The sequence below is a fragment of the Lissotriton helveticus genome, chromosome 7 (genome assembly GCF_964261635.1).
Source record: "Lissotriton helveticus chromosome 7, aLisHel1.1, whole genome shotgun sequence".
NCBI lineage: Eukaryota > Metazoa > Chordata > Amphibia > Caudata > Salamandridae > Lissotriton > Lissotriton helveticus.
Genome location: NC_136068.1, coordinates 1,588,588,114 through 1,588,616,084, shown reverse-complemented (window position 1 = coordinate 1,588,616,084; position 27,971 = coordinate 1,588,588,114). Strand labels below are relative to the sequence as shown.

The 27,971-nt window shown below is 48.4% G+C and overlaps 1 protein-coding gene across 1 annotated transcript in view; it reads left to right on the top strand.

Moving 5' to 3' along the window:
- Positions 1 to 27,971, top strand: part of SAXO3 (stabilizer of axonemal microtubules 3) — a 191,264-nt gene that overhangs the window by 4,030 nt on the left and 159,263 nt on the right. The window contains exon 2 of the mRNA XM_078650983.1: positions 23,279 to 23,479. Coding sequence (XP_078507109.1) covers positions 23,279 to 23,479 — 201 coding nt within the window. The remainder of the gene's footprint in view (positions 1 to 23,278; positions 23,480 to 27,971) is intronic.

Sequence of the window (27,971 nt, the reverse complement as noted above, 5' to 3'; positions counted from 1 at the left end):
GTGGGAGACGGAGTGTCTGGCGCAACAAAGGACGTCCGGATAAGCATATATACCCCCCCATTCCTCGGCGCGCCAGAAGTGAGGAGCCTAGCGCACCACAGGCAAGGAGGTTGGACTTCTCTCTGAGTCCCGGCATTACAGGGGGGTTGGTTAGTGCCCAAATGGCACTAAACGTGCTGCCCTTTTAGGGAGGCCCCCTGCGTGGGCCACGGGCAGCCGCAGAGTTCTCATTGCCCAACAGGTGCTCTGATTCCCCAAACATTTGCATACACACCAGTACTCCTTTTACTCTAACATTCACACAATAATTGAATTGTATTAAAATTGCATTTATGTAACGCTTACTACCCTGGAATCACTGTCGAAGCACTTTACGCCATATAATCATGTGAATAGGCACTTATCGAACTTTATCGAACAGGCCGGCAGTCTAGATCACTCTCAATTTGGCTTTAGGCTAAAACATAGCACTGAGTCTGCATTACTGTCAGTGACAGATGACCTTCATATGTACCAGGACAGGGGTCATTCTGTTGTCCTGGTGCTGCTAGACTTATCGGCGGCGTTCGATACGGTATCCCACAACATCTTGCTTGGACGGCTTGCTAAGATCGGCCTTGAGAATACTGCATTGGCCTGGTTAAGGAGTTTTTTTATCTAATCGCACCCAATCTGTCAGCATGGGTACATTTCGAGCGGCAGAGACTGAGATCACCAAGGGGGTGCCACAGGGCTCTTGTTTGAGCCCAACTCTCTTCAACATCTACGTGGCCCCCCTGGCTAGAATCTTGAGAGAGTTCGGTTTCATCCCGGTATCTAACGCGGATGATACTCAGCTCTTGTTCCCATTCAGAGCTCTCACCGACGAAGTGAGGACGTCCTTTTCCGAGGGCATGAAGGCAGTGGCCAAGTGGATGTCATCTAATTGCCTCCAATGTAACATAGGCAAGACGGAGGTCATGCTCTTTGGGGAGGCTAGGATCATGTGGACCCCGGATTGGTGGCCGCAGGATCTTGGGCCAGTGCCTGAACCTAAGCAGGTCATGAAAAACCTAGGGGTGCGCCTAGATCGTGAGCTTACCCTTAAGCAGCATGGCAATTTTGTGATGGGCTCCTGTTTTCACGTCATTGGTCTTTTGCGGAAAGTCTTTCCCCTGCTGCCTGATTTCACCAGAAAAACCTTGGTGCAGGCCCTGATACTTAGTCGTTTTGACTATTGTAACGGGCTCCTGCTGTCAGCCAATGATGGAGTATTAGCTAAACTCCAGGTGGTGCAAAACACGGCAGCTAGGCTGGTGTTAAACGCCCCTTTAAGATCGCCGTCAAAACCCCTCCTGGATAAATAACACTGGCTCTCAGTCCGAAACAGGGTAAAGTTCAAAACCTGCTGATTAATTCATAAGAGTTTAAATGGATTAGGGCCATCATACTGGACAGGTAAATGTATACCATACAACCCTGTTCGGTCTCTTAGGTCCAGCAGCCAGCTTCTCCTGAGAGTGCCAGCTGTAAGGAAGGCCAGACAGGTTGGCAAGGCTTTGCCCGTTGTCGGGCCTACTTTATGGAACAAGCTCCCCCTGGCGCTCAGGCAATGCTCAGAACATCTGAGCTTTAGGAAACGACTCAAAACGTTTTTGTTTCAGAACTAATCTATTAATCTACTTCTTTACTGACTATTTCCGACTGTGCTTCTGGTGTTTTTTTGGGCGCAGAGATACTCCTCCGGGAGTCGATTCGAGCGTGTTATAAACCCGCAAATAAATAACAAATAAAATAAATCACGGGTACTCTCATTCATTCACATTGCAAAAAATAGGAGCACTTTCGTTCCCCTAACAAATGTAATCAAAATATGGGTTTATTCCCCAGACATGTACATAAATGTATTGATACCCTTGTTCCGCCAATACCGAAAAAATGGAGTACTGTTATTTCACTCACGTTTGTAAAATAGTATGAGTAATTTTATTCCCCTGCACTGACAAAAATAGGAGTACTCGTATTCTCCAAACATTTCAGAAATCGAGAGTACCCTCACTCCCAAATAAAATAAAGAAAGTTGGTCCTGTCTCCCCAGACATTTCACTTTTATCACCTGCACTCTCGTTCTCCACACGTGTGTAACACAAGTAGACTACACACCATGTAATGGGGTGTTATTATTCCACCGACATCTGCACAATAGTAACTGTGTGTGCGCAATAAGGACACCAAACTAAAGGCCCGATTACAAGTCTGGCAGACTTGCAACAGCACGGCTCGCACAAGTGGTCCAGCGTCTGCCATATTACGACTGTTAAAGTCATAGGGTTGCTGGACTGCCGGCTGTGCCAAGGAACAGTCATTCCCTGGCAGTGGCACAGGAGCGCCATGATGCATTATGCTGAGCAGGGACTGGTGCAGTCCCTCTCAGCATATTGCAAGTTCCTGGACTGCCAACTTTTTCGTGGTGAAGCCGGCCATCAAAATGCTGGCGGTGCAGGAACAAAGGTGGCTGTACAGGGCCTCCATGTGCCTCCCGCCATGGGGATACATTCAGGGGGGCATAACATGTGCCCCCCTTGTCTGTATTCCACCCAGTTCCAGCACGGCATGGACATCAGCATCCATACTGTGCTGGACATTTTTGGCCGTTCCCATTACAGTGCCTTCAAGGCACCGCCATTGGGAAAGGCCAAAGGACCACCAACCATATTAGAAGTTGTACTTTTACAACTTGTAATACGGCCGGCGGTCCATGCGCAGGTTTGACGCAGAGGAGCCCGCGTTGAGCCGGTGCAGCTGCACCAAACTCGTAATCGGGCCCTAAGATAGTACTCTGCGCCTCTGGAAAACGCATAGCTAGGAACAATAGACCCACATCACAGCCCAGGAACAACATGCCACCATAACTCCGTCCAACAAACAAACACAAATGTAAGCTTGTGAGCACAAATCTCACATTCAACCGCACAAGATGACATAAAGTAACATCAACAATATTACCACCGGCGCACAACATGATGCCCAACCTTTTATTTCTGATGTCACGTTCAGTCAGTAGTGCCTTGTTACGTCATTATGTATGTTAACGCTATACTGCCAGATAAAGTGCTTGTGCAGGATTGGAGATGGTGTTAAACCTCAAGCATGCATGAGGAAATGTGTCCCTAGGTAGCACAAGAACACAATTAAAAAAAATAGCATTTCAAGGAAATACATTTTCAGGAGTTAGAAGTAAAATTAAATTCGTGAAGGTTTATTATAATATTTGGGGTGCAACACAGAAAGCAAATATAGAATATAATCGAAATTCTAGTAAATCAATATAGGGAATCAGAATAAGGCTAAATCAAATCAAGTAGAACGTGACATGAAGTCAAGGTTAAAATCTTCTAAGTCTAAATCATAAGAGAAACCGACTAGGGTTCTGCATCTAAAGTCAGGGAGTCAGAAAACAGACTCACCACCAGAAATGCATCATTTTATTGGCTATTTTACAGTGGGAGTCAATGGAAATCGCACAGTTAGCATAGGGTGAGCAAATGTATCAATTAATTGACAAATCACAGCTCAGGATTATACAACATCACATAATCCCATGATTCTAGCCCCTAACTGAATATTAATGTGCCCTATTCTAACCTCATGTCTTTGGATGTGGTAGTACAAATGTATTACAAAACAAGGGTAGTAACACAATAGCTATTGGCAGGCATAGCCTTGAATGTTGTAATGGTTTCCGCAGTGATTCTTTAACAAAAGCATGTCAATACAAACATTGCAAGTGCACATTTATGTTATGTGAGGTGAACAGAATAAGAAATTAAAACAAACATGGCTGCAACTGGAAACACAATGGAGTCGAGGCCTAGTCTGTGTCCAGTCGTACCAAGCATAGGAAAATACAGTGTTTCCGTTTTTGTGCAAAATTGTACATGTTGTCCACACATTTTTTTAAAATTTAAATCACACAGTTTTACACACAGTTCTCATCTATGATTTCTACATTCCAAGATTACTTTGGAATCCTATCCTCATCGCTAGGGTTATAATGCAAGACGAGACATGACTCCAGATTTTGATGTTTGTGGTATTTGTGTAGCACAAACCTAGCCAAAAGGCAGCAGAGAGCTATTCAGGGTCAAAGGCTAAAATATGGGCAGCCAGAAATTGGAGCAGAACTTGGGTTCTGAGAGTGGAGGGTGACTGTTTAGATAAGGGTCGGGACAGGTCTAATGCATACAGTGATGTTTTCCAGACACTGAATGCGCAAATAAAGATGGCGTGGTGCCCTGTTCTTTTCTTTTTCCACTTTTTTTGTCTCCTTTCTGATTGTGCCCTGGCTGCAGGTGTGCAGAGAGCCACAGCATGTGGTGTGCTTGTTAGCTAGACACACAGGGTGCCAGTCATGAAGGCATTGCAGATAATGCAGCAGTTTTGAAGATGGTGCCACCTGTCAATGGTAGACACTGGAGTTCCATCAGAACGGGGTTAATCTTTGTATATTTCCTCAGGCCCTTGATGAGACATACTGTGACATGGAGGAAGTCCTTAATATTGTATTGTATCGTATTGTAATTGCATTTATACTGCGCTTACTTCCCCTGACGAGGCGTCAAAGCGCTATTTTCGGCAAGTAGCACGCTACTCCGGGACCCATAGAGGATTAGTGTTGAATTAGTATAGTGAAACATGCGAGTACCTTTCAAGTGGTGGATAGGTTAGTCAGTTATTTGGATTTGGAATGATAGCAGAAGGATAGAGGAGGACAAAGGCTTGTATTTATATAGCGCTTGTTGACGCACGCTATTCAGGAAGCCTACAAAGGATTAGTGGTGAATTAATATGGTGAAATATGAAGTAATTTTAGTGGTGGATATTAGTCAGTTACTTGGAGTGAGGAGGATAGCGGAGAGATAAAAGGGGAACAAAGATTTGCATTCATATAGCACTTGTTACCCCTGTTGGGTGTTGAAGCGCTTTTCTGGAGAGTAGCACCCACTCCAGAACCCATAAAGGATTACTGTTGAAAATTAGTATAGTAAAAAAAAAATATGAAGTAATTTGAGTAGTGGATATGTTATTCAGTTATTTGGGTAATATATTAGTATAGTTTAATATGGAATTTGAGAAGTGAACATGTTAGTCTGTTAATTTCGATTGAAAAGGATAGTGGAGGGATAAAAGAGTGAAAGATTATTATTATTTTTTTTTAGGTCTTAGCAATAGGAGGAGGCTTTTGGATGAGTAAAAAGGAGGTTAGGAGGGGAGGATTCAGTGGATTGGGTATTGCTAAATGAGAAAAAGGGCAGTATTTCTGCCCTAGTCCCGACCAGTCTCGAACAGGCTCAAACAGGGAACTGCAAAGGCTCAAACAGGGAACTGCCCTTGTGCTCTCTGCCCTTAACCTCGACGCCCGGGCTGAGACGCCTTAACCCTGGCCTTGTATAGCCCTAGTAAATAGGTGCCAATGGGGTCCCTAGCCCTAACACTATCCAATCACAACAATAGCCCTAAAATCTAGAACCAATAAGAGACCAGGACCTCACAACCAATCTTAGCCCTAGTCCAAACACCCAATCAGTTCAAAAACCCTGATCTCTACGTCCTATAAAGGCCCTAGCCCTACCTGTAGTCCCAAAACAAGTCCATGCAACCAATGTTACAGGTAGCCCTAGTCCATACTTCCAATAGAAAACCTAACCCTACTCTAAGTCCCACACCTAGTCCAGCAACCAAGCACACCAGAAGCACTAATCACTACTTCCAATTAAAGGTCTAAACCTAGCCCTAGTCCCAACTCTACAATGATTGAATCACAGACCCAGAAACCAATCAGAACCCTCAAATACCCTACCAATGAGGACACTAACCCTAATCCAATAGAAACACCAGATACAACCACCAATCAGTGTAGACATGTACCAACCACTAGCAGACCATAAAGGGTCACAGCGACATCAGACAAGGGACGCTGGCCAGGGAGTTGGAAGCTGCTTCTCCTGTTTATAATCTCCTAGGAGACAGACAGGCTCAATCCACACTTTGGACTTCAGCAGGTAAAGGCCTCACTAACTTGAAATCTAACAATACTGTTTGAATAAAACTTTACTCCCCCTGCTGGCCAAAAAACGAAGTGCACAGGTCCTAGTAAAACACAGTTTAAACAGCTCACAGAAGCACCCTCTGTTGTAGAAAATCCCTGTTGCTGGGGGGATGGGACATGGGGGGCGGGTTTCACTGGCTTGTGAACACAAAATGGTGGCTGGGAGTGCACTGTTTTAACATACAGGTCTTAGCACAGAGCAAAGGAGAAATTTGGAGGGAGAACAGAATTGTCACCAAGGAATGAGAGGGACAAACTACTAAGGTTGGACTGCAAATCCCACAATTCAACACTCTAAATGGAGGCAATCATGGGCAGGGAAAACCACTAGTTTAAAACACAACACAGGAGCTTAGCTGGCCATGGAGGCGAGCATTAACACCATCTAGATGTGAGATGCAATTCCGAACTCACTTTCTGGGAGGAACAGTTTCACATTCTTAAGCACATATAGCTGGCATCAGGCCATCTTTGTTTATTTGCCCATGTGTTCCTCATAGTTAAGTTCCGTGCCCAGATTGTATCTGAGTGACTTAGCTTTGGTTGAACGTTGAATATGAAATCCATCCATGTTCATGCTGTTTAGTCATGTTTTGACTAGGTATTGCCTGTGGTTCTTAGAAAATTGTAGGAATTCCGTTTTGGTGGGTTTGAGTTTCAGGTGGTGTGCTGGAAGTTCAGGGCTGTATGCGGTGCAGACATTGGCTGAGGTGTTGATGTCTGGAGCTGAGGTGACTTTCAAGTTCAATTTTGTGTAATCGGCATATTGGTGAATTTTGATGCTGTCATCAATAAGTTGAGTCCGATAAGGCTCCATAAAGATGATAGTAGACATGATTGAACTCTGGGGGACTCTATAGGTCATAGGGATCTTCAGGTACCTGGATGTGCCTTTGTAAACGAAGTGGCATTGGTTGGATAGGGAGGAGGAAAACTAGCAGAGAACATTGCCAGTGAATCCCATTTGAGACTTCAGGATGTTGATGACAGTAGGATGATCAATGCTGTAAAAGGCTCCTGTGAGCTCCAGCAAAATCAAGTGGCAGGGTAACTTTGTCTGCGGTCAGGAGGACATTGTCTACGGTTTGTAATCCAGCTTTCTTCAGAGGGTAGTTATGGGCTGGCAGTTGTTTAGGTTCCAGTGTGTATTTCTCCGAAATGGAAGGATCTACTACATCTTAAGAGCTTCTGAAAAGATGTCAGTGAGGGAGGCACTTACTGAGGTGAGTAGGGATGAGAGAGCTTCTCCGGAGAAAGCTTTGAAGGAAAATCAGGACAAGACATCATCTCTATGGCAGGTGGATTTGAGGTAGCTGAAGATGTCTGCAAGATCTGCAAAAGACAGTGGTTTGAAGGACGACCATTGTGGGAGGCCGTGTAGAGGTATGTATGTATGTATGAATATATGTATGTATGTGATATTGGCAAAGAGTAAACCTAACCAAAATTCAGCTACGCTCTGATAAGGATCAAAAGTTAAGACACAGTGCCCTGTTGACAAGGTCTACAACCTTTACACCGCGGTCAAAACACCGCGGTGCCATTCCGATGCGTCTTTTACAACGCGAGTCGTTACCATGACTTGCGCTGGAGACTAAGGAATAGTAGATTTACTATTCCAACACCTTCCCTACTGTACGTAGGCTGGAGTTGGAATAGTAAATCTTACTATTCCTAAGTCCAGCACCCTACAGCGCAAGTCGTGGTAACGACTTGCGTTGTAAAAGATGCGTTGTGATGTACCGCGATCATTTTGATCGCGTTGTAATATCGTACATCCCTTTCGTGCTATTCACCATTGACATGTCTCTACCTCCTGAAATCAGTTGTGTGTGCCTCAGTAAGTGCGTTTCAAAGCATTTTACTTATCAGTTACACTGAGGTTTTGGTTTTTTTAACAAGCGCTAGAAAAAGATAATTTGATTTCCAGTTCATGGCTGTAATAAGAAACCCAGTAAACAGTGGCGTGACATTAATATTGCAATTTTTAACCTACTGAAATATGACGTCAAGAACTGAGGTAGGGACTAAACTTAGCTGAACCAAAGGGAATGCGAGCCCTTTTTGCTGCCCTTGGGTTTTCATTATTATGCTGCAGAGAGGAAGTTCTTCTTGCAGTTACACTTGGGTATCCTTGGGTATCCTACCTAGGAACAAAAACTGCCCTTGAGAAATCAAGACTGAATGACTATTTGAAATATGGTGATAACTATTTCCATAGTGTAAAAGTAAGGTTTTTCAACAAACCAACAATTGTGAGATTCTGGTCAAATCCCTTTGCTACATCTAATTGCCTATGAAAATCGGGAGAAACTGAAGTCAGGATAAACACAAACTAAGACAAAAATCCGACTAGACACAAACTGACTGTTAGGCAGAATCCATAAATTATAAAAAATCATTTGCAACAAGTCCTGTCCTTCGACTTGTGATGTGGCTTAAGCAGGACCCCACACTAAGGCAACCACTTTTAAAGCTAACGTATGGACTACCTACTGCTGAAGGAGCCACTTGAGTGTGCATCAGTGCATAGGTTAGCCCACCCACCAGTGCCATTCTGTGTAGAACTGCAGGGTCAACCTCTAGGGTAGACAGACACCAGTTGCTTAATTACACTAACAATATAGTGTAAGTGCTTGGGAACAATGTGCACAACCAGAACACAAGCAGCTGTTGTTCGTTGCGCTTGTGTTTTTAGCCATTTTTTTTAGAGCGAAATTAATCCTCATGTCAAAAATTGAGAGAACTATATCACATCAAGGGAGAGTTTGTAGGGCGTTATAGGGCTTACGCCTGCCCTTATTAATGTAAACACACACAGATTGGAGTGATGAACTCTGGGCTCTTCTAACTGCTTGCTTGGCCATTTAGCGAGTCGCTATGAGGGACCTGGAGTGGTCCCTACCGTACACCCAATCTCTAAGCAATTCAAAGAATTCGACAAGGATGGCTCACTCACATAATGTGACATGCTTCATCATTTGTCACCTCGTCCCACCCTAGTAAGCTGGTACTACCAGGGTGGGCTCAACCTCAGACAGGGCCTGACTTGAGGTTGTCCTTAGACATTTCTTTTCTTCTCTGGACAATGCTAGGGTACAGTATGTTAGTTAAAAAGCCTTAGGATAAACCACTAAAGTGTCCTTTGTTCTGGTAGTATCCTTCCTAGGTTAGATAACAAATTACCAACAGGTAAATACATGAGGCATAACTTGGTGTAATGACCTATAAGAATCACTATATATGAATAAAGTTCATGCCAACATGTTTCTGCCTCTTACTAGAGGACGCACGCCACTCTCAAATATGGTACTAAATGATGGGCTTGCATTTCACATAATTAAGCATAATTTTGCATACATTCTCAAAATCAAATTACACCAATGTCACGCCCTCCGTCCCCCCTCCGATAGCTATCACCTATGGAAAACATGAGCTCTGCTACTGACCTACTTCCCTTTGCAGTCTACAAAGGTTTACAGCGAATTAACTCCGTTTGGTCCAGGAAATTGTCACTGTGAATTGGTAAAAGCTACAATTTTAGCTGTTGTCGGTACCCTGGGTGGAGCCAGGCGCACAGAATTTCATGTGAGCGCTTGATGAAAGGAGCAAGAGATGCTGTGCCCCAATCCGGTTTCCTTTTCGGCTGAGGCCATTTTGAGCTTGTTGTTGTTGCTTTCTGTGCCTTCCCTGCCCAGATCTCCGCCCAGCTCCCGCCTCCCAGCTGACCATCCCTCCCACTGACACCGTAAGCCCGGCTCCCCCACTGCAGCGCTGTGACCGTCCTGTTCTTCACAGACACGGTCGCTCCAGACGCAGCTCCCCGCTCTGCCTGCCACCTGAACGGCTTACTGCCTCTTCACTTCTCTCTTTTGCCTGCCATTGCCTGCCTCGAGATCGCAAGTACCCAGTAGCGCTAGATTGCCTGAGAGGCTGGGACATTGTTGAGCATTGCATAATCGTAGCGCTCTGTTTGCCTAACTACGCTGTAATTTATATTTTAAAATTGCTGCGCTGCCTGTCTAAGTAATCACTGCCTGATTTTACCGGTGCCACTGCCATCAGTTTCGCGTTATTTATCTCTGTGCCCCAATCCGGTTTCGATTTCGGCTGAGGCCATTTTGAGCTTGTTGTTGTTGCTTTCTGTGCCTTCCCTGCCCAGATCTCCGCCCAGCTCCCGCCTCCCAGCTGACCATCCCTCGCCCCTCCCCCTCTTCTATCCGCATATGACAGATGCATTTTCGCGCAGCGGTAACGCGCAGCGGTCGCGCCTCATGCCCGTCTACGCCCGTCCGCGCCTGGACCGCGCCCAGTGCCAGCCCGCCTACCCCCCGCAAACCTCACTCCTCCCGCATAACGTATGACGCCGCCACCCTCTTAGCCATTAACCCCGGACGCACTCCACAATGCTACGAGGCTGCCCCAGGAAATACCCACGGTCCCTTCGCCTGCCACTCCTGCAAGTTCGCCTGCATCAAGACCCACACCAAATCCACGACCTCCAAACACAGCTCCGACTCTAACCACCTGAAATGCATCCTGCTAAACACCCGCTCGATCCACAAACACGCAACAGAACTCTGGGACCTACTCGACACTGAGTCACCGGACATCGCCTTCCTTACAGAAACCTGGATGAACGCATCATCAGCACCCGACATCGCCTTAGCCATCCCGGACGCCAACAAGATCATCCGAAAAGACCGTACCAACCAAACAGGAGGCGGCATCGCCATCGTCCATAAGAACACCATCAGAATCACGACCAGCTTCGACGATTACCTTGCAACCGCTGAACACCTCCACTTCCAGATCCACACCGAACCCAGGACCACACTTAGAGGCACCCTCATCTACAGACCACCAGGAACCCGTAAACAATTCAGCGAAGACATCACTGACTTCATCAGCCCACATGCACTCTCCTCCGAGAACTACATTCTACTGGGAGATTTCAACTTCCACCTAGAAAAGAAAAACGACTGCAACACCACCACACTTCTGGACAACCTGGCCAATCTTGGACTCCAACAACTTGTTGACACCCCCACCCACTTAGCCGGACACACGCTCGACCCTATCTTCACCTCCAGCAAACTCATCTCCTTCAATCATACCACAGCTCTCCATTGGACGGACCACAGCTGTGTCCACTTCAGCTACAAAACTACCACGACTCACAACCCCCCACAACCTATTCCTCGAAGAAACTGGAACAAAATCACCACAGACCAACTCCTCACATCGCTCAACCAATACCCTCCAGCCCTCTCATCGGACCCAAACGAAGCTGCCACCAAACTCAAACAATGGATCACTCACAGCGTTGACGAATTAGCACCCCTAAAAAACCACCAGATCAAACAAGGTAGCAAAAAGGCCCCCTGGTTCAACGATGACCTTAAGAATTCCAAGAAATTATGCCTTACTCTCGAAAAAACATGAAGAAAAAACCCAACCGCTGACAACATGACCACCTTCAAGGCAGCCACCCGCAAACACCACCAATTGATCCGATCCACCAAGAAATCAGCATTCAAGGATCGACTCTACAACAACGCCCACAACAGCAAGGAACTATTCAACATCGTCAAAGAATTTACCAACCCCACCGCAGCCTCAAACGACATTACTCCCTCCCAAGACCTCTGCGACTCGTTATCCTCTTTCTTCTACAACAAAATCGCCGACATACATAATAGCTTTAAGAACATTTCGAAAGATCAGCCCACTCCACCCACTTCCAAACTCGAATCGCTCTCTAACAACCTTAGCACCTGGAACCCAATCACCACTGAAGACACCATCCGACTAATGAACTCCATCCATTCAGGTTCGCCAACCGACCCCTGTCCCCACCACATCTTCAACAAAGCAGACTCCATCATCGCACCCCATCTCCGTGATGTCATCAACTGCTCCTTCAACTCCGCTACCTTCCCAGAAAGCTGGAAACACGCCGAACTCAGTGCCCTCCTGAAGAAACCCACAGCTGACCCCTCTGAACTTAAGAACTACCGCCCCATTTCCCTCCTCCCATTCCCTGCCAAAGTCATTGAGAAAGCCGTCAACAGCCAGCTCGCCACCTTCCTTGAATCCAACAACTCCCTCGACTCTTCACAGTCCGGCTTTCGAGCCAAACACAGCACCGAAACCGCCCTCATTGCAGCGACAGATGACATCCGAACGCTACTGGACAACTGTAGGAAGGTGGCTACCTGACTATGGTTACCCCAGATTTTTTGCCTGTGTTTAGCTGGTTTTTTGACTTAGTTGACCTGGTTCCCTGCTAATCAGGGCCCCAGGCCATCTGCTCTCTCTGTAAAATGGATTCCATGTACCCTAGGTACATACCAATTGGAAATGGACTCCTTGTCAGCCCCTGTAGAATGCACTATAGGTGCACAGGGCACAGGAGCCACTAAGGCCTACCAGGGGCTGCAGCATATCTTTTGCCACCCCTGACTGGTTCTTAAATTGACACAACTGGCTGATCACTCAGCTGGGGTAAGGTGGTGTACACACCCCTTGCTTAGATATAGTATACCTATGTCTAAACCTATATCTGGACACATGTAAACCTGTGAGCCACTCCTATAGACAGGCCTCACCAATCCTGGAGGCTGGGTGCATGGTTTTTATGTGAGATGGAGCTCTAGCATGAGCTGAGCCTGTCTGCAGCCGTCGGGAACAAATCCCTAAGCTGTTTCAGGATAATGCCATACCATATACTATTAAGTGCCTTATAATCCTCGCGGTTATTTAGCAACTCTGGTTTGGCTTTATCAAAACATGTCGTGTAAGGTGTCATACGCTTTGGAATACCATCCCCTCGCCAGTTCTGGCGACGGGGATGGCATTCCACCCCTCTAGAGGGGTAAGACATGTTACTTCACTTTAATGCGGTTGATTTCTCCAAAGGCCTTAAGATCCACAAAATGGATGCCTCTGCCACAGACAAATGTCTGGACCCCTGGAGCTGACCGAAACCCAGTCAAGGGGGTCCTGGACAAAGGGTTTCCTGTCACAGGAGGGTGTCACCGCCCTTCAGACAGGAGATAGTGTATTGTAGCAGGGAGGTTTGAAAGAAACCAGACACTGCCTGGGGCGCACAAGGCTGCCCCTTGCATAATCCGGCCAAACCGGTTCTGGGGCACTCCAGCCCTCGTGCCAGGGCGGCCTGGATCAAAGGAAGGGGGTGTATCCACCCACTTCCTGGGTCCCACCCATAGGAGGGGACCTAGCAGGTAATCACGCCCACCAGATTCGAATAAGAGTGGGAGCAGTGCCAATGCACATCAGATTTCCTGGAAGAAACATTTGAAACGATATTCTGGACCCTTCGCCCTCCATCTCAACGTGGAAGCCCGAAGAATCTCCCTTGTGGTCAAGGAGTGACCACCCTGCAGCAGCAGGCACCATCCAGCCCTCGACGTCTACTTAGTTGCAGTTCCCGCCGGAACTCGAGCGACTGAGATCGACGAGATCAAGCCTGCCCAGCTTCTAACAGCCCGATCCACAGTCCCTGCAAAGCTGAGACCCGTGGAGGCGACCGGAAGCGTGGGGCACGCCATCTTGAAGTGACCACGAGACGCTGACCGTGCAGCCCACGAGTGACCCTCGAAGCTGTACACCGGGGTTTGAGAAGCCCCCACCCTGAGCTACTCCTGAGCCGAAGTTCAGCCCTCCACACTCGACGAGTGCTGCGTGGGGCCCTTTGGCACGATTTGGCTCAACGCGTTGGCCCGGTCACTTGCCAGCTGGCTTGTGGTCCCTGTGCCGACGAACTACAAAAGAAGACTCGTGATTCTGGTTGCTCCAGATCCACACCAGCTCCCCTGAAAGGGAGCCCCGACTCTGACCTTCCTGGTCCGAGTGAGACGCCATCTTCCAATCCCGCGTGGATTGCTCTTACCAAGGCTTGTTTGCTCCAAACCGGAAGCCGACTGCACCGACGGTGAGAGCCTGCGTGGGACAGATCGTGACCTGCTCCTGGACGTCGCAGATGCCCCAGAGCCCACGTGACAGCGAAGAGAAGCGCCTCGACGACCACCTGATTGCGCCCGACATTGCCTGGTTCCGTCCTGGTTCCACCCTGGTCACTGCTGAGTGACCCAGACTCTGTCCCCTCTGCTTTCAGGTACTCTACAACTTGAGTCCACCCTTGGACTCCACCGGACACTTCGTCTTCACCCTGCCTGCAGCCCTTTCAGCTTCAAGCACCAAGAGCCTGCGTGTCAAAACCCGACGCCACTTCGACCCTGTGCACCCACTTCCTGTGGGTGAGGTAACTTTGCTCCGCCGGTGTTCCCACACTGGTGCACACCTCTAGGGTCTGTGTGTTAAGTTTTGTTCCTCTAGGTTCAGCGGAAGTGTCCTTAAACTTTAACTATTTGACTTTTACGCACCATTGGTTAACATTGGTGCATGCGTGCGCTTTCCGCACATCTCCCGAATCCCGAGGGCCATTCCCGACTTCAGCATTGCTTGTCCTGACTGCTCCCAGCGATTCCCTAGGCCCTAGGCCTAACCACTGTTCGAGTGGCCTCTCTTATACCACTTGTTTAGTATATGGTTTGAGTGGCCCCCTGCCCTCATCCATAATTGTGCAACTTTGTATGTTTAAACAGTGCTTTTGATTTAACGCTTGTGCCCCTTTATTCATAAAGAATACTGGGGATTGTTTTTAGTAATAAACACATATATTTTTATAATATATACTTGTGTGGTGTCCTTTCATTTGGTATTACAGGATTGTATGTGGTAAAACAGCTCGCTTAACACGACCTCTTAAGTTAAGCCTTTAGGCTGCTTAGTCCATGCTACCACTAGGATAGCTTGTCTAATAAGGTTGACTTACAACCAGACACCATAAGGGGATTGTTTGGTCAGGTAGTAGGTGGTTCCAGAATTGGAAACATCCCCTACCAGGCCAACTTCTCACATTGGTGAGCAGCGGTGCGGATTTGAGCTTGCTGTTGTTTTACCATTGCAATCTTTATATCAAATTGAAAGATCACATCAAGTACCTCTAGGTACATATAAAATCAAAAGCTTAGCATATTAAGTTCTACTGAACTTAGTAGTTGTAGGTTGAAGGGAGTAGCACACCCCTGACTACAACTCACTAGCAAGGTCCAGTAGGAAAACACTTAGTGTAGGTAAGTGCACCACTTACACCTCACTAGTAACCATGTCCGACACAGGAAAGGCCTCAGGGTCTAGTCCTGTGACAGTTGACCCTACCCAGGCAACTTCTGGATATGACAAACTAACCCGCAGAGACTTGATTGTCTTGTGCAAAGCAAGAGGGTTAAAAAGGGGCAGAAGCCCCACCTGCCTAATCCTGATAGGACTCCTAGAACAGGATGACTTAGAGAGGGCAAAAGCAGCTTCCCTAGATACAGGAACTGGAGGGAACCCCCCTGCAGTTGATCCCCCTGAAGAGGAGGATGATGATGACTTGGATGAGGACTCAGAAGTTGAGGACTTAGAAGTACAGGATCAGGGTAGCCAGGTTCCAGTTGGTAGGCTTAGCCAGGCCAACTTGGACCTACTGGGGAATGGAGAGGGCCAGCACCTCCCCAGAACCCAACATGTTATTCTCCCAGGCAGCAGAAGAGTGAGATCTCCCTCAGGGGACTCTCATATTTCTAGTGCCTCCAGAGAATCACAGAGAAGCATGGGTGCTTCTCAAAAGCTAGAACATAGGGCCAGAATGAGGGCTGTCAAACTCCAGATAGAGAGGGAGGAGGTAGCCTTGGCTCAAGCTAGACTTGCCTTGGCAAGAGAGCAAAAATTGTGTGGCTTAGGTGCCACTGGTGGCAGCAATATTCCTAAAGAGAAACCCAGGTCCTATGATAGTAGAAACCTGACAAAGATTGTGCCCCCCTACAAGGAAGGGGATGACATCCACAAATGGATGACTGCTCTTGAGAGAGCCTGCATGGTACAGCAGGTTCCTGAGGAACAGTGGGCAGCAATCTTATGGTACTCCTTTTCAGAGAAAGGGAGAGACAAGCTCCTCACTGTTAGACATGAGGATGCAAACAATTACAAAGTCCTGAAGAGTGTTCTGATAGATGGGTTTGGCTTAACCACTGAACAGTACAGGTTCAAGTTCAGAGACACCCAGAAGACACAGACTCAGGACTGGACTGATTTTGTAGATTGTGCTACTAAGGCTCTGGAGGGTTGGCTACATGGCAGCAAAGTACATGACTTTACAGGATTGTATAATTTGATTATGAGGGAGCAGATCCTAAGTAATTGTCAGAACCAGCTCTTACACCAGCACCTGGTAGACTCTGATCTGACCTCTCCCCAAGAATTGGGAAAGAAGGCAGACAAATGGGTCAGAACCAGGATTAGGCCTAAGAATCAGGACAGTAACCAGAAGAAGGAGTCTACCAAGCCTCAAGATAAGGGTGGGGATAAAAGTAAAGAAAAGACTTCCCCAGGGCCCCAAAACTCCAAGGATGGGGGTGGGTCCCAAGACACTTCTTCAACTGAGAAAAAACCCTATTGTTATCCCTGTAAACAGGTGGGGCATTACAAAACAGACAGCTGTTGTCCCAAGAATAACAATAAAGAAAATATACCTCCAAAGCCAGCTTCAACACCTCCTGTTACTGTCAGCAGTAATCCCCCAGGAAGTGGAAGCACACCCAGGAATCTGGGTGGGTTTACTTTTGGAAATCAGGTGGACCCTGGCCTATCCAGGTCCCCATCACCCAATGATCTTGTTTATGAGGCTGGCATGGGGTTTGCCAACTTCTCTGTTTGCCCAAATACTTTGAGCAAGTATAGACAAGAACCCATCATCAATGGTTTAAGAGTTGAAGCTTTTAGAGACACAGGGGCTAGCATCACCATGGTGGCTGATGGCATAGTCCCCTCTAAGCAACTTTTACCTGGTGCCACATACCAGGTAATAAACATTGATGGCATCCAAACAAATCATCCCATGGCAGTAGTAAGTCTCAGCTGGGGAGGTGTCACTGGCCCAAAGAGAGTGGCAGTGTCCCCAAACTTGCCTGTAGACTGTCTACTGGGTAATGATTTAGAAATCTCAGCCTGGGCTGGGGTTGAACAGGAAATCCATTCTAGAATGGTAAATTCCAATGGAAAGGTTAGTGGGGCTGTAATGGCTACAGCCCCAATTCAAGATGTCCTTCCTGAAAAGGTTGGTAGGGCGGAGATACTCCCTGCCCCATCTTTAGCAAAAGCTCTTCCTGAACAGAATAGCAAAGCTGTTATGATAACAGCAGAAACCCAAACTGAGTCTCCTCCTGAAAAGGTTGGTGGGGCTGTAATGGCCACAGCCCAAACTCAAACTGACACGTGTGTTGTGAAACCTGAAATGATGGATAACTCCACACAAACTGAGAGCATGGAGGAGGAAGAGAAATCTCCCCCTCACCAGACTTTAGGACAGGATCAGCCTCCTCAGGGAACTGATCTTACCCCTGATGAAGGAACTGCCCCAGAGGTGGTTGGGCCTAGCCTGACAGAACCTCTGATGTCAGTGGACCCTTCTCAGGTGGGACCCAGTCTGGAGCAGGTAACCTGCCCCTCTCTCCCTTGCCTTAGCCAGCCCAGGGCTGCAGAGGACAAGAAGGACAGTGAGACCCAGAGGGCCCCCTGTCAAATAAAGCACCCCCATCAAAAGATTAGGTGCACCAAAACTAGTAGCCCTAGTAAGGTGAAAACTTTAAAAACTCCTGAGGGAGCCCCCTTAAAAACAGTTAGGGACCTCCCCCAGATGGATTCTGTTGGGCACAGCCAAACCTGGGACCCAAAGGGCCCAAACCTGAACTGTCCCTCCAGCAAGCCAAACAGAGGGACCCAGCCTCCAGCTTTAGGTAGCCAGAGGTTGACCCTGAGAGCACAGTGCAACTCAGTTAAAGAAAGAAAGGCACACATGGTGGAAGATAATTGGAGGAAGCTAAGCCCTAAATTAGTAGAGCCTCACTTCAATACTCCATATCCAAACCAGCCTTTAACTTTGCATAAACACACCCAAGGTAGTGATTCCCTATGGTGGAGACCCTCTAATACCCAAAGGGTGAGGGACTGCTTAGTGGACCATGAGACAGGGGGTACCCATGCTAGTGCAGGTACTTCCTTATATGGCCACTCAGGCAATATAGGCTTACCTGGCCAAGGATAGCCTTATCTCCTTTCGTTTGGGGGGGGGTTATGTAGGAAGGTGGCTACCTGACTATGGTTACCCCAGATTTTTTGCCTGTGTTTAGCTGGTTTTTTGACTTAGTTGACCTGGTTCCCTGCTAATCAGGGCCCCAGGCCATCTGCTCTCTCTGTAAAATGGATTCCATGTACCCTAGGTACATACCAATTGGAAATGGACTCCTTGTCAGCCCCTGTAGAATGCACTATAGGTGCACAGGGCACAGGAGCCACTAAGGCCTACCAGGGGCTGCAGCATATCTTTTGCCACCCCTGACTGGTTCTTAAATTGACACAACTGGCTGATCACTCAGCTGGGGTAAGGTGGTGTACACACCCCTTGCTTAGATATAGTATACCTATGTCTAAACCTATATCTGGACACATGTAAACCTGTGAGCCACTCCTATAGACAGGCCTCACCAATCCTGGAGGCTGGGTGCATGGTTTTTATGTGAGATGGAGCTCTAGCATGAGCTGAGCCTGTCTGCAGCCGTCGGGAACAAATCCCTAAGCTGTTTCAGGATAATGCCATACCATATACTATTAAGTGCCTTATAATCCTCGCGGTTATTTAGCAACTCTGGTTTGGCTTTATCAAAACATGTCGTGTAAGGTGTCATACGCTTTGGAATACCATCCCCTCGCCAGTTCTGGCGACGGGGATGGCATTCCACCCCTCTAGAGGGGTAAGACATGTTACTTCACTTTAATGCGGTTGATTTCTCCAAAGGCCTTAAGATCCACAAAATGGATGCCTCTGCCACAGACAAATGTCTGGACCCCTGGAGCTGACCGAAACCCAGTCAAGGGGGTCCTGGACAAAGGGTTTCCTGTCACAGGAGGGTGTCACCGCCCTTCAGACAGGAGATAGTGTATTGTAGCAGGGAGGTTTGAAAGAAACCAGACACTGCCTGGGGCGCACAAGGCTGCCCCTTGCATAATCCGGCCAAACCGGTTCTGGGGCACTCCAGCCCTCGTGCCAGGGCGGCCTGGATCAAAGGAAGGGGGTGTATCCACCCACTTCCTGGGTCCCACCCATAGGAGGGGACCTAGCAGGTAATCACGCCCACCAGATTCGAATAAGAGTGGGAGCAGTGCCAATGCACATCAGATTTCCTGGAAGAAACATTTGAAACGATATTCTGGACCCTTCGCCCTCCATCTCAACGTGGAAGCCCGAAGAATCTCCCTTGTGGTCAAGGAGTGACCACCCTGCAGCAGCAGGCACCATCCAGCCCTCGACGTCTACTTAGTTGCAGTTCCCGCCGGAACTCGAGCGACTGAGATCGACGAGATCAAGCCTGCCCAGCTTCTAACAGCCCGATCCACAGTCCCTGCAAAGCTGAGACCCGTGGAGGCGACCGGAAGCGTGGGGCACGCCATCTTGAAGTGACCACGAGACGCTGACCGTGCAGCCCACGAGTGACCCTCGAAGCTGTACACCGGGGTTTGAGAAGCCCCCACCCTGAGCTACTCCTGAGCCGAAGTTCAGCCCTCCACACTCGACGAGTGCTGCGTGGGGCCCTTTGGCACGATTTGGCTCAACGCGTTGGCCCGGTCACTTGCCAGCTGGCTTGTGGTCCCTGTGCCGACGAACTACAAAAGAAGACTCGTGATTCTGGTTGCTCCAGATCCACACCAGCTCCCCTGAAAGGGAGCCCCGACTCTGACCTTCCTGGTCCGAGTGAGACGCCATCTTCCAATCCCGCGTGGATTGCTCTTACCAAGGCTTGTTTGCTCCAAACCGGAAGCCGACTGCACCGACGGTGAGAGCCTGCGTGGGACAGATCGTGACCTGCTCCTGGACGTCGCAGATGCCCCAGAGCCCACGTGACAGCGAAGAGAAGCGCCTCGACGACCACCTGATTGCGCCCGACATTGCCTGGTTCCGTCCTGGTTCCACCCTGGTCACTGCTGAGTGACCCAGACTCTGTCCCCTCTGCTTTCAGGTACTCTACAACTTGAGTCCACCCTTGGACTCCACCGGACACTTCGTCTTCACCCTGCCTGCAGCCCTTTCAGCTTCAAGCACCAAGAGCCTGCGTGTCAAAACCCGACGCCACTTCGACCCTGTGCACCCACTTCCTGTGGGTGAGGTAACTTTGCTCCGCCGGTGTTCCCACACTGGTGCACACCTCTAGGGTCTGTGTGTTAAGTTTTGTTCCTCTAGGTTCAGCGGAAGTGTCCTTAAACTTTAACTATTTGACTTTTACGCACCATTGGTTAACATTGGTGCATGCGTGCGCTTTCCGCACATCTCCCGAATCCCGAGGGCCATTCCCGACTTCAGCATTGCTTGTCCTGACTGCTCCCAGCGATTCCCTAGGCCCTAGGCCTAACCACTGTTCGAGTGGCCTCTCTTATACCACTTGTTTAGTATATGGTTTGAGTGGCCCCCTGCCCTCATCCATAATTGTGCAACTTTGTATGTTTAAACAGTGCTTTTGATTTAACGCTTGTGCCCCTTTATTCATAAAGAATACTGGGGATTGTTTTTAGTAATAAACACATATATTTTTATAATATATACTTGTGTGGTGTCCTTTCATTTGGTATTACAGGATTGTATGTGGTAAAACAGCTCGCTTAACACGACCTCTTAAGTTAAGCCTTTAGGCTGCTTAGTCCATGCTACCACTAGGATAGCTTGTCTAATAAGGTTGACTTACAACCAGACACCATAAGGGGATTGTTTGGTCAGGTAGTAGGTGGTTCCAGAATTGGAAACATCCCCTACCAGGCCAACTTCTCACAACAACGGAGAAACAGTTGCCCTCATCCTACTCGACCTCTCCGCCGCCTTCGACACAGTCTGTCATAGCACCCTCATACAACGCCTCAGCAACGTCGGAATACAAGGAAAAGCCTCGGACTGGATCATCTCGTTCCTCGCCGGGAGAACCCAGAGAGTCCGACTCCCCCCATTCAAATCAGAGGCCACCGAAGTCATCTGCGAGTCCCACAAGGATCATCACTCAGTCCCACCCTCTTCAACGTTTACATGAGTCCCCTTGCATCCATGGCGCGACAACACAACCTCAACATCATCTCCTACGCTGACGACACCCAGCTGATCCTTTCCCTCACCAAAGACCCTAACACCGCCAAAACCAATCTTCATGAAGGCATGAAAGAAGTAGCCGAATGGATGAAAAACAGCCGCCTAAAACTTAACTCAGACAAAACGGAAGTTCTCATCCTGGGTTCTTCCCCTCTGCCTGGGACGACTCATGGTGGCCATCGGCCCTGGGCACAGCACCCATACCCACAGACCACGCACGCAACCTGGACTTCATCCTAGACTCCTCCCTCTCGATGACCAGACAAGTTAACGCCGTCTCATCCTCTTGCTTCAACGTACTCCGTATGCTCAAAAAAATCTTCCGTTGGATCCCCACCGAAACAAGAAAAACGGTCACCCACACACTGGTCACTAGCCGACTGGACTATGGAAACACCCTCTACGCCGGAACCACAGCCAAACTACAGAAAAAACTCCAACGCATCCAAAATGCATCTGCCAGACTCATATTGGACATCCCTCGCCAAGCTCACATTACCGGCCACCTGAAAGACCTCCACTGGCTTCCCGTCAACAAGAGAATAACGTTCCGTCTCCTCACCCATGCTCACAAGGCCCTCTACAAACTAGGACCCGAATGCCTCAACACACGACTGTCCTTCTATACACCCACCCGCCAACTAAGATCCTCCAACCAAGCGCTTGCCGCAGTTCCGCGCATCCACAGATCCACCATGGGAGGAAGATCCTTCTCCTACCTGGCGGCCAAGACCTGGAACTCTCTCCCCACTCACCTCCGCCTCACACAGAACCACATTTCCTTCAGAAAGGAACTTAAAACCTGGCTATTCGATAAATAATGCACCCCCTCCCACAAGCGCCTTGAGACCCTATGGGTGAGTAGTGCGCTATACAAATTCCTGAACTTGAACTTGAACTTGAACTGGAGACTGCTCTCCTGTCTATGCCATAAAAGCAAAATGTCAAAGTGAAAATGTAAATTTCTGCGAAATGCCATGGGCTGATCAAAAATGTGAAGGGCAAGTTACACAACAAATATCTAAAGGGGGCTGTTCCTAAGCCACTTCCTTATTTATTGATTGATAGATGCTGCATATTGTTGTGTCGATATGAGTTCAGCGAGAAAGTAAGCTGTCAAGCCAGACCTAAAAAAGAGAAGATGCTTGTGTGTCCGGCAAGAGGAGCCATCTCATTAATGCCAAGAAGGCTGAGTGTGGGGCAAGGGAGAACCAGGGCAGGAGTTCTAGCTGTTGAATAAACACCGAATATTTCTGGGTCACCATTGATCTCTCTCTCTCAGCTTTACCCACATCCTCTCCCGTCCCAGGCGTCTTGTACTCCTTCCATGGAGGGTGCAGGACTGATATGGGATGAGCACAGGGTGAGGCCTGAGTGGTGAACACTGCTCCGTTGGTGGATTTTTTCGCACTCCGTACTCTGCGGAGCTCGCAGAGTTCCAAAAAACTCCGCCCTGGGTTTTTTTCTCGCTTGAACTCGCCAACGTTACGTTGACAAGCGTGAGCCAGAAAAATCCAACTCTAGACCACTTCCCAGCGAGATTTCTGAACGTGGGCGGTCGCAGATGATCGCTCCTGTTCCCGTTGAGAAATCTTCCGTTCGCTTTGAGGAAGCTGCTGCTTAAGTAGAACTTCTACTCGAGAGGCAGAAAAAAGCAGCGCCCTTTTGCTCTGTGTGTGTAGCTGTTCGTGCTGATTTTACAGTGTGGGACAAACATCCGGTGCTAAAAATCAATGCAAACGGCGCAAGGTAATGCACTTCGCTGCTTGCAGAACTCTGCATAGTGCGGCTGCCTTTTTTTGTCACTCGTGGAGTTACGGTTAAAACTCCATGAACTCCGGCCAGGCCAACACAGGGATTGCATCACAACTGAAAGGTGAGATTGGCACTGCCTGGCATCTAACACATCCTTGTTACTTCCTCCTCTGTACCCACAGTCTACCCTCTCGGACCCATTGCCCAGATTTCTCCAGGGACGAGAGCAAGTGTCTGCGTACGACGAGCTGGTCAACGCCTACGAGACCACCACAGGCTCAACGCACAACCGGAAGTATGGCGGAGTGATCCTGGCCCAGCCCAGCCACCCCATCGCCCCACCGCACTGGAAGGTTCACTACAACAAGGATTTATGGGAGAAGGTAAGGTTCCAGCAAGTGTATAGGCTAGGAAAAGGGGGGGTAGAGGCAGACAGAAAAGGGCAGGGCGTCGCACAAGAGAGCACACCGGAAACTCCTGAGGTGAGAAAGACTCACTGTGGAGCACAAGTGGGATTCTGTAGTCTAGGGCCCTGCAGTGGTAAGAGGGCCATTGCTGTAGAGACTGAGAAAGGACTTTGCTCAAGGCGAGAGAGGCGGGAATAGAGAATATGAGAGATTAGTAGGTTTAATGTGAAAGATTTAAACGTGATGGCACAACATAAGACAGCAATGTATGCACGTTGCGAGAGAGCCATAACTGCACAATGTGTGTGTGAGAGAGTGACCCCTAGGCGTACAAGGCGAGAGAGCTGTAAGTGTACACGATGAGAGAGCCTAGAGTGCACGTTGTGAGAGAAAGAGACATGGGCCTGGTGCTCACTGTGAGAGAGAGATAGAATTTATGGATACACAATGGGAGAGAGCCTTGCATGCACAACGCGAGAGAGCCCCACGTGCACAATGTGACAGAGCTAAGAGTGCCTGCACATTGTGACAGAGCTAAGGGTACATGCACATTGTAACAGAAAGAGAGCCATGGGTGGACAGTGTGAGAGAAAGAACGGCAATGGTGTTCAGTGTGAGAGAGCCTTAGGGGCACAGTGTGAGATAGACATTGGTGCACGATGGGAGACAGAGGGAGAGAGACCTGAAAGTACAATGTGGGTGAGCAAGGGGTGCATAGTTAGAGAGGATTAGGTGAACAAAGCGAGAGAGCCAAGAGTATACCTTGTATGTGTGATAGAGGGATTGGTGCATAATGTGTGAGCGACCACCAAGGGACAGTGAGAGAGACCGAGCGGTGCACAGTGTGAGAGAGCCTTATAATGTGACAGAGCCATAGGTGCCCAGTGTGAGAGCTCCATGGTGCACAGCCTGAGAGAACCATGGGGGCAAGGGGTGTAAGATCGCCATTTATACAATGTGAGGCAGTCATGGGCATGCAATGTGGGAGAGCGGTGACAAACTGAGAGAGCCAAGGGTGCACAAATGTGACAGAGTAATTAATGGGTTCCTATTGCAACAGTGAGAGAGATGTGTGCGCAGTGTGAGGGAGGTAACGTGCATATTGTAAGAGAAAGAGTCATCAGTGGACAATGTGAGAGAGGACCAATGGTGTGAATGAATGAATGAATGAATTTAAGTTTGTAAAGCGCAAACTTAGCCCAAGTGCGTCAAGGCGCTGGATGCAAAACATCAGGGGACGGTGAGAAAAAAGCATGCTCAAGCTGAGGAATCACAAAAAAGCCAGGTCTTTAAGGCCTTGTGAAATAGTGGAAGAGAGACCTGACTGGAAATTTCTATTGGAAGGGAGTTCCACAGTTTGGGCGTCGCATTGGCAAAGGCTCTGCCACACCATTTCACCTTCTTAAACCTGGGAACAGTGAGTAGGTTTTTGTCCGAGGAACGAAGGGATCTGGTGGGAGCATAATGATGGACAATCGACTTGATGCACTCGGAGCCAGAGTCATAAAAGGCTTCATGAGTCAGGCATAGGATCTTAAAAGTGATCCTACGGTCCATCAGGAGCCAGTGCAAAAGCTTGATCGAGGCCATAACTGAATGATGTCTAGGGAGATTCAATACCAGCCTGGCCGCTGCATTCTGCACCATCTGTAACCGATGAATAAGACCTTATTAATGCCCAAATAAAGGGCATTGCAATAGTCCAATCTGGACGTTACTAAGGCCATGACGGTCTGCTTGTGTGCTTCGAAAGAAAGGTAGTGGGAGATCTTTCTGAGAATCCTGATGATGCCGAAACAGGTGGAGACAGTCCTGTTTACCTGAAGATCCAGAGAGAGGGCATTGTCCACAATCACCCCTAGGTTCTTCCCATGAGAAACTGGACAGGGGCAGTCACTAAGCGTGGCCGCCACTAGGCGCTGGACCAGATTTCCCGATTACTCCCAAAAATCAGGACCTCGGTCTTCTCTCCATTCAGTTTCAAAATATTTCCCACCATTCAAAGGGAAACTGCCTCCATGCAGCTCCTAAAATTGAGGGCAGACTCTTTTACAGTATGCGTTATGGAGACCATTATTTGGGTGTCGTGCGCATAGGACAACACCTCCAACCCAAAAGATCTCACCACTTTTGTGAGCGGGGCCACATAGATATTAAAGAGTGTAGGGCTCAAAGAGGAGCCCTGGGGGACACCACACTGCAAAGATTTAGGGGCTGAAAAGAAATGGCCCAATGAATGAGCAATCGGTGCATAGTGTGAGAGAGCCATGGGTGCATAGTGCAGGAGGGCCTTGGGTGACAGTGTAAGAGCGGCATGGGTGCATAGTGTAAGCGAGCCATGGGTGCATAGTGTAAGAGAGCCATGGGTGCACATTGTAAGAGAGTCATGGGTGCATAGTGTGAGAGCCATGGGTGCATAGTGTAAAAGAGTCATGGGTGCATGGTTTGAGAGAGCCATGCGTGCATAGTGTAAAAGAGCCATGGGTGCATAGTGTAAAAGAATCATGGGTGCACAGGTAAGAGAGTCATGGGTGCAGAGTGTGAGAGAGCCATGGGTGCATGGTGTAAGGGAGCCACGGGTGCATAGTGTAAGAGAGTCATGGGTGCATAGCATGAGAAAGCCATGGGTTCACATTGTAACAGTGAGAGAGACGTGTGCACAGTGTTAGCGAGGTGACATGCATATTGTAAGAGAGAGAGAGTCATCAGTGTACAATGTGAAAGAGGACCAAGAGTGTGAATGAGCAATGGGTGCATAGTGTGAGAGAGCCATGGGTGCATAGTGCAAGAAAGCCATGGGTGTGTAGTGTAAGAGAACCATGGGTGCATAGTGTGAGAGAGCCATGGGTACATGGTGTAAGAGAGTCATGGGTGCATAGTGTGAGAGAGGACTAAGGGTGGGAATGAGCATTGGGTGCATAGTGTGAGAGAGCCATGGGTGCATAGTGTGAGAGAGCCATGGGTGCATAGTGTGAGAGAGCCATAGGTGCATAGTGTGAGAGAGCCATGGGTGCATAGTGTGAGAGAGCCATGGGTGCATAGTGTGAGAGAGCCATGGGTGCATAGTGTGAGAGAGCCATGGGTGCATAGTGTAAGAGAGCCATGGTTGCATAGTATAAGAGAGTCATGGTGGTGAAGAGTGAGATAGCCAATTCTATACACTATGAGAGAGCCATATGTGCACACTGTGAGAGGGCCTTGGGTGCCCACTTCGAGAGAGCCAAGTATGCATATTATGAGTGAGAGAGAGACATGGGTCCGGTGCGCAGTTTGAGAGAGGTATGGATTAAGCATGGTCGTAAAATCCGTTCCGCTCGCGGATTTTGCGGATTTTCGGCAAATTCGCAATCCGCAAACTCTCGCGAACTTGCTGAAAATTCGTAAATCCGTGCAAAGCAGATTTTTTGCTTGGTCGCACTTGCCAACTAGAATACTATACAATTTCGCGGGAGTAAACACTTGCGAACACGTAGATGCGGCGGGCAGCGACAATCTCGCAATTACGAGATTGCAAAATTTGCTATTTCGCACAAGAAATCCACCAGCAGGCAGCATAAACCTTGAAAAATATGATTTTTATCAGAATAACTCCTCAGGTTGACATTTGCCTGCACTTTTTTTTGCAAGGAGTCCATTTGGGGGGGGGGGGGGGGGGGAGGAAGGAAGTGCCCCACAGTCTCCAACTTCCTGATCCTGTCCAGCAGGCTCCTCCCAGTGCTTTCTTCATGTGCTGGTCACTTTGATTTGGATCTTGACCTGGAAGGATTACTTTTTGTGGATGCTGCTGGATATTTGGATTTTTGCAAAACTGAAAGCACTCAGCAGGTGCAAAAGTTCAATCTTATCATTAGTAACCATTCCCTGTAGTGCATCCTGAGGGGCCCCTTCAGAGTTCAGTTGCCTACTTGCAACTATTCTATGACCCTGCTCTGACCCTCACAGCAGGCTCAGAGAATAGCTACAAGTATACAACAAAGGTCCTGTTAAAAAAATTACACTGCAACAGAAAGCAATTACAGATAAGGACGCAGGTGCCAGCCTGGAAGTTCAAATTCAGTGACACATTAATCAGCCCCTAATTCATTCATGTCAGTTGAGGCAGGGCAGGTGTGCTTTTCCCCCCCATAATCTACAGTGATGAACTAGAGGGTGGCATGGGTGAGCCAGAGGGTGGCATGGGTGAGCCAGAGGGTGGCATGGGTGAGCCAGAGGGTGGCAGTGGTGAAACAGAGGGTGGCAGTGGTGAAACAGAGGGTGCTGTAATGAACCAGACGTAGAAACAACATGGTCGCGACCGTTGCTACCCGACAAGTAAGTTCGCATTTGCGAACTGGTAAAAAACCCTTGCGAAATGGCAGAAACACTTGCGAACACACAAAAAAAAGGAATCCGCAAAATTCGCGAGAGTTCGCGGATTTTGCGGATTGCGAATCCGTAAATACGCAATTTTGCAGATTGCCAATTCGCA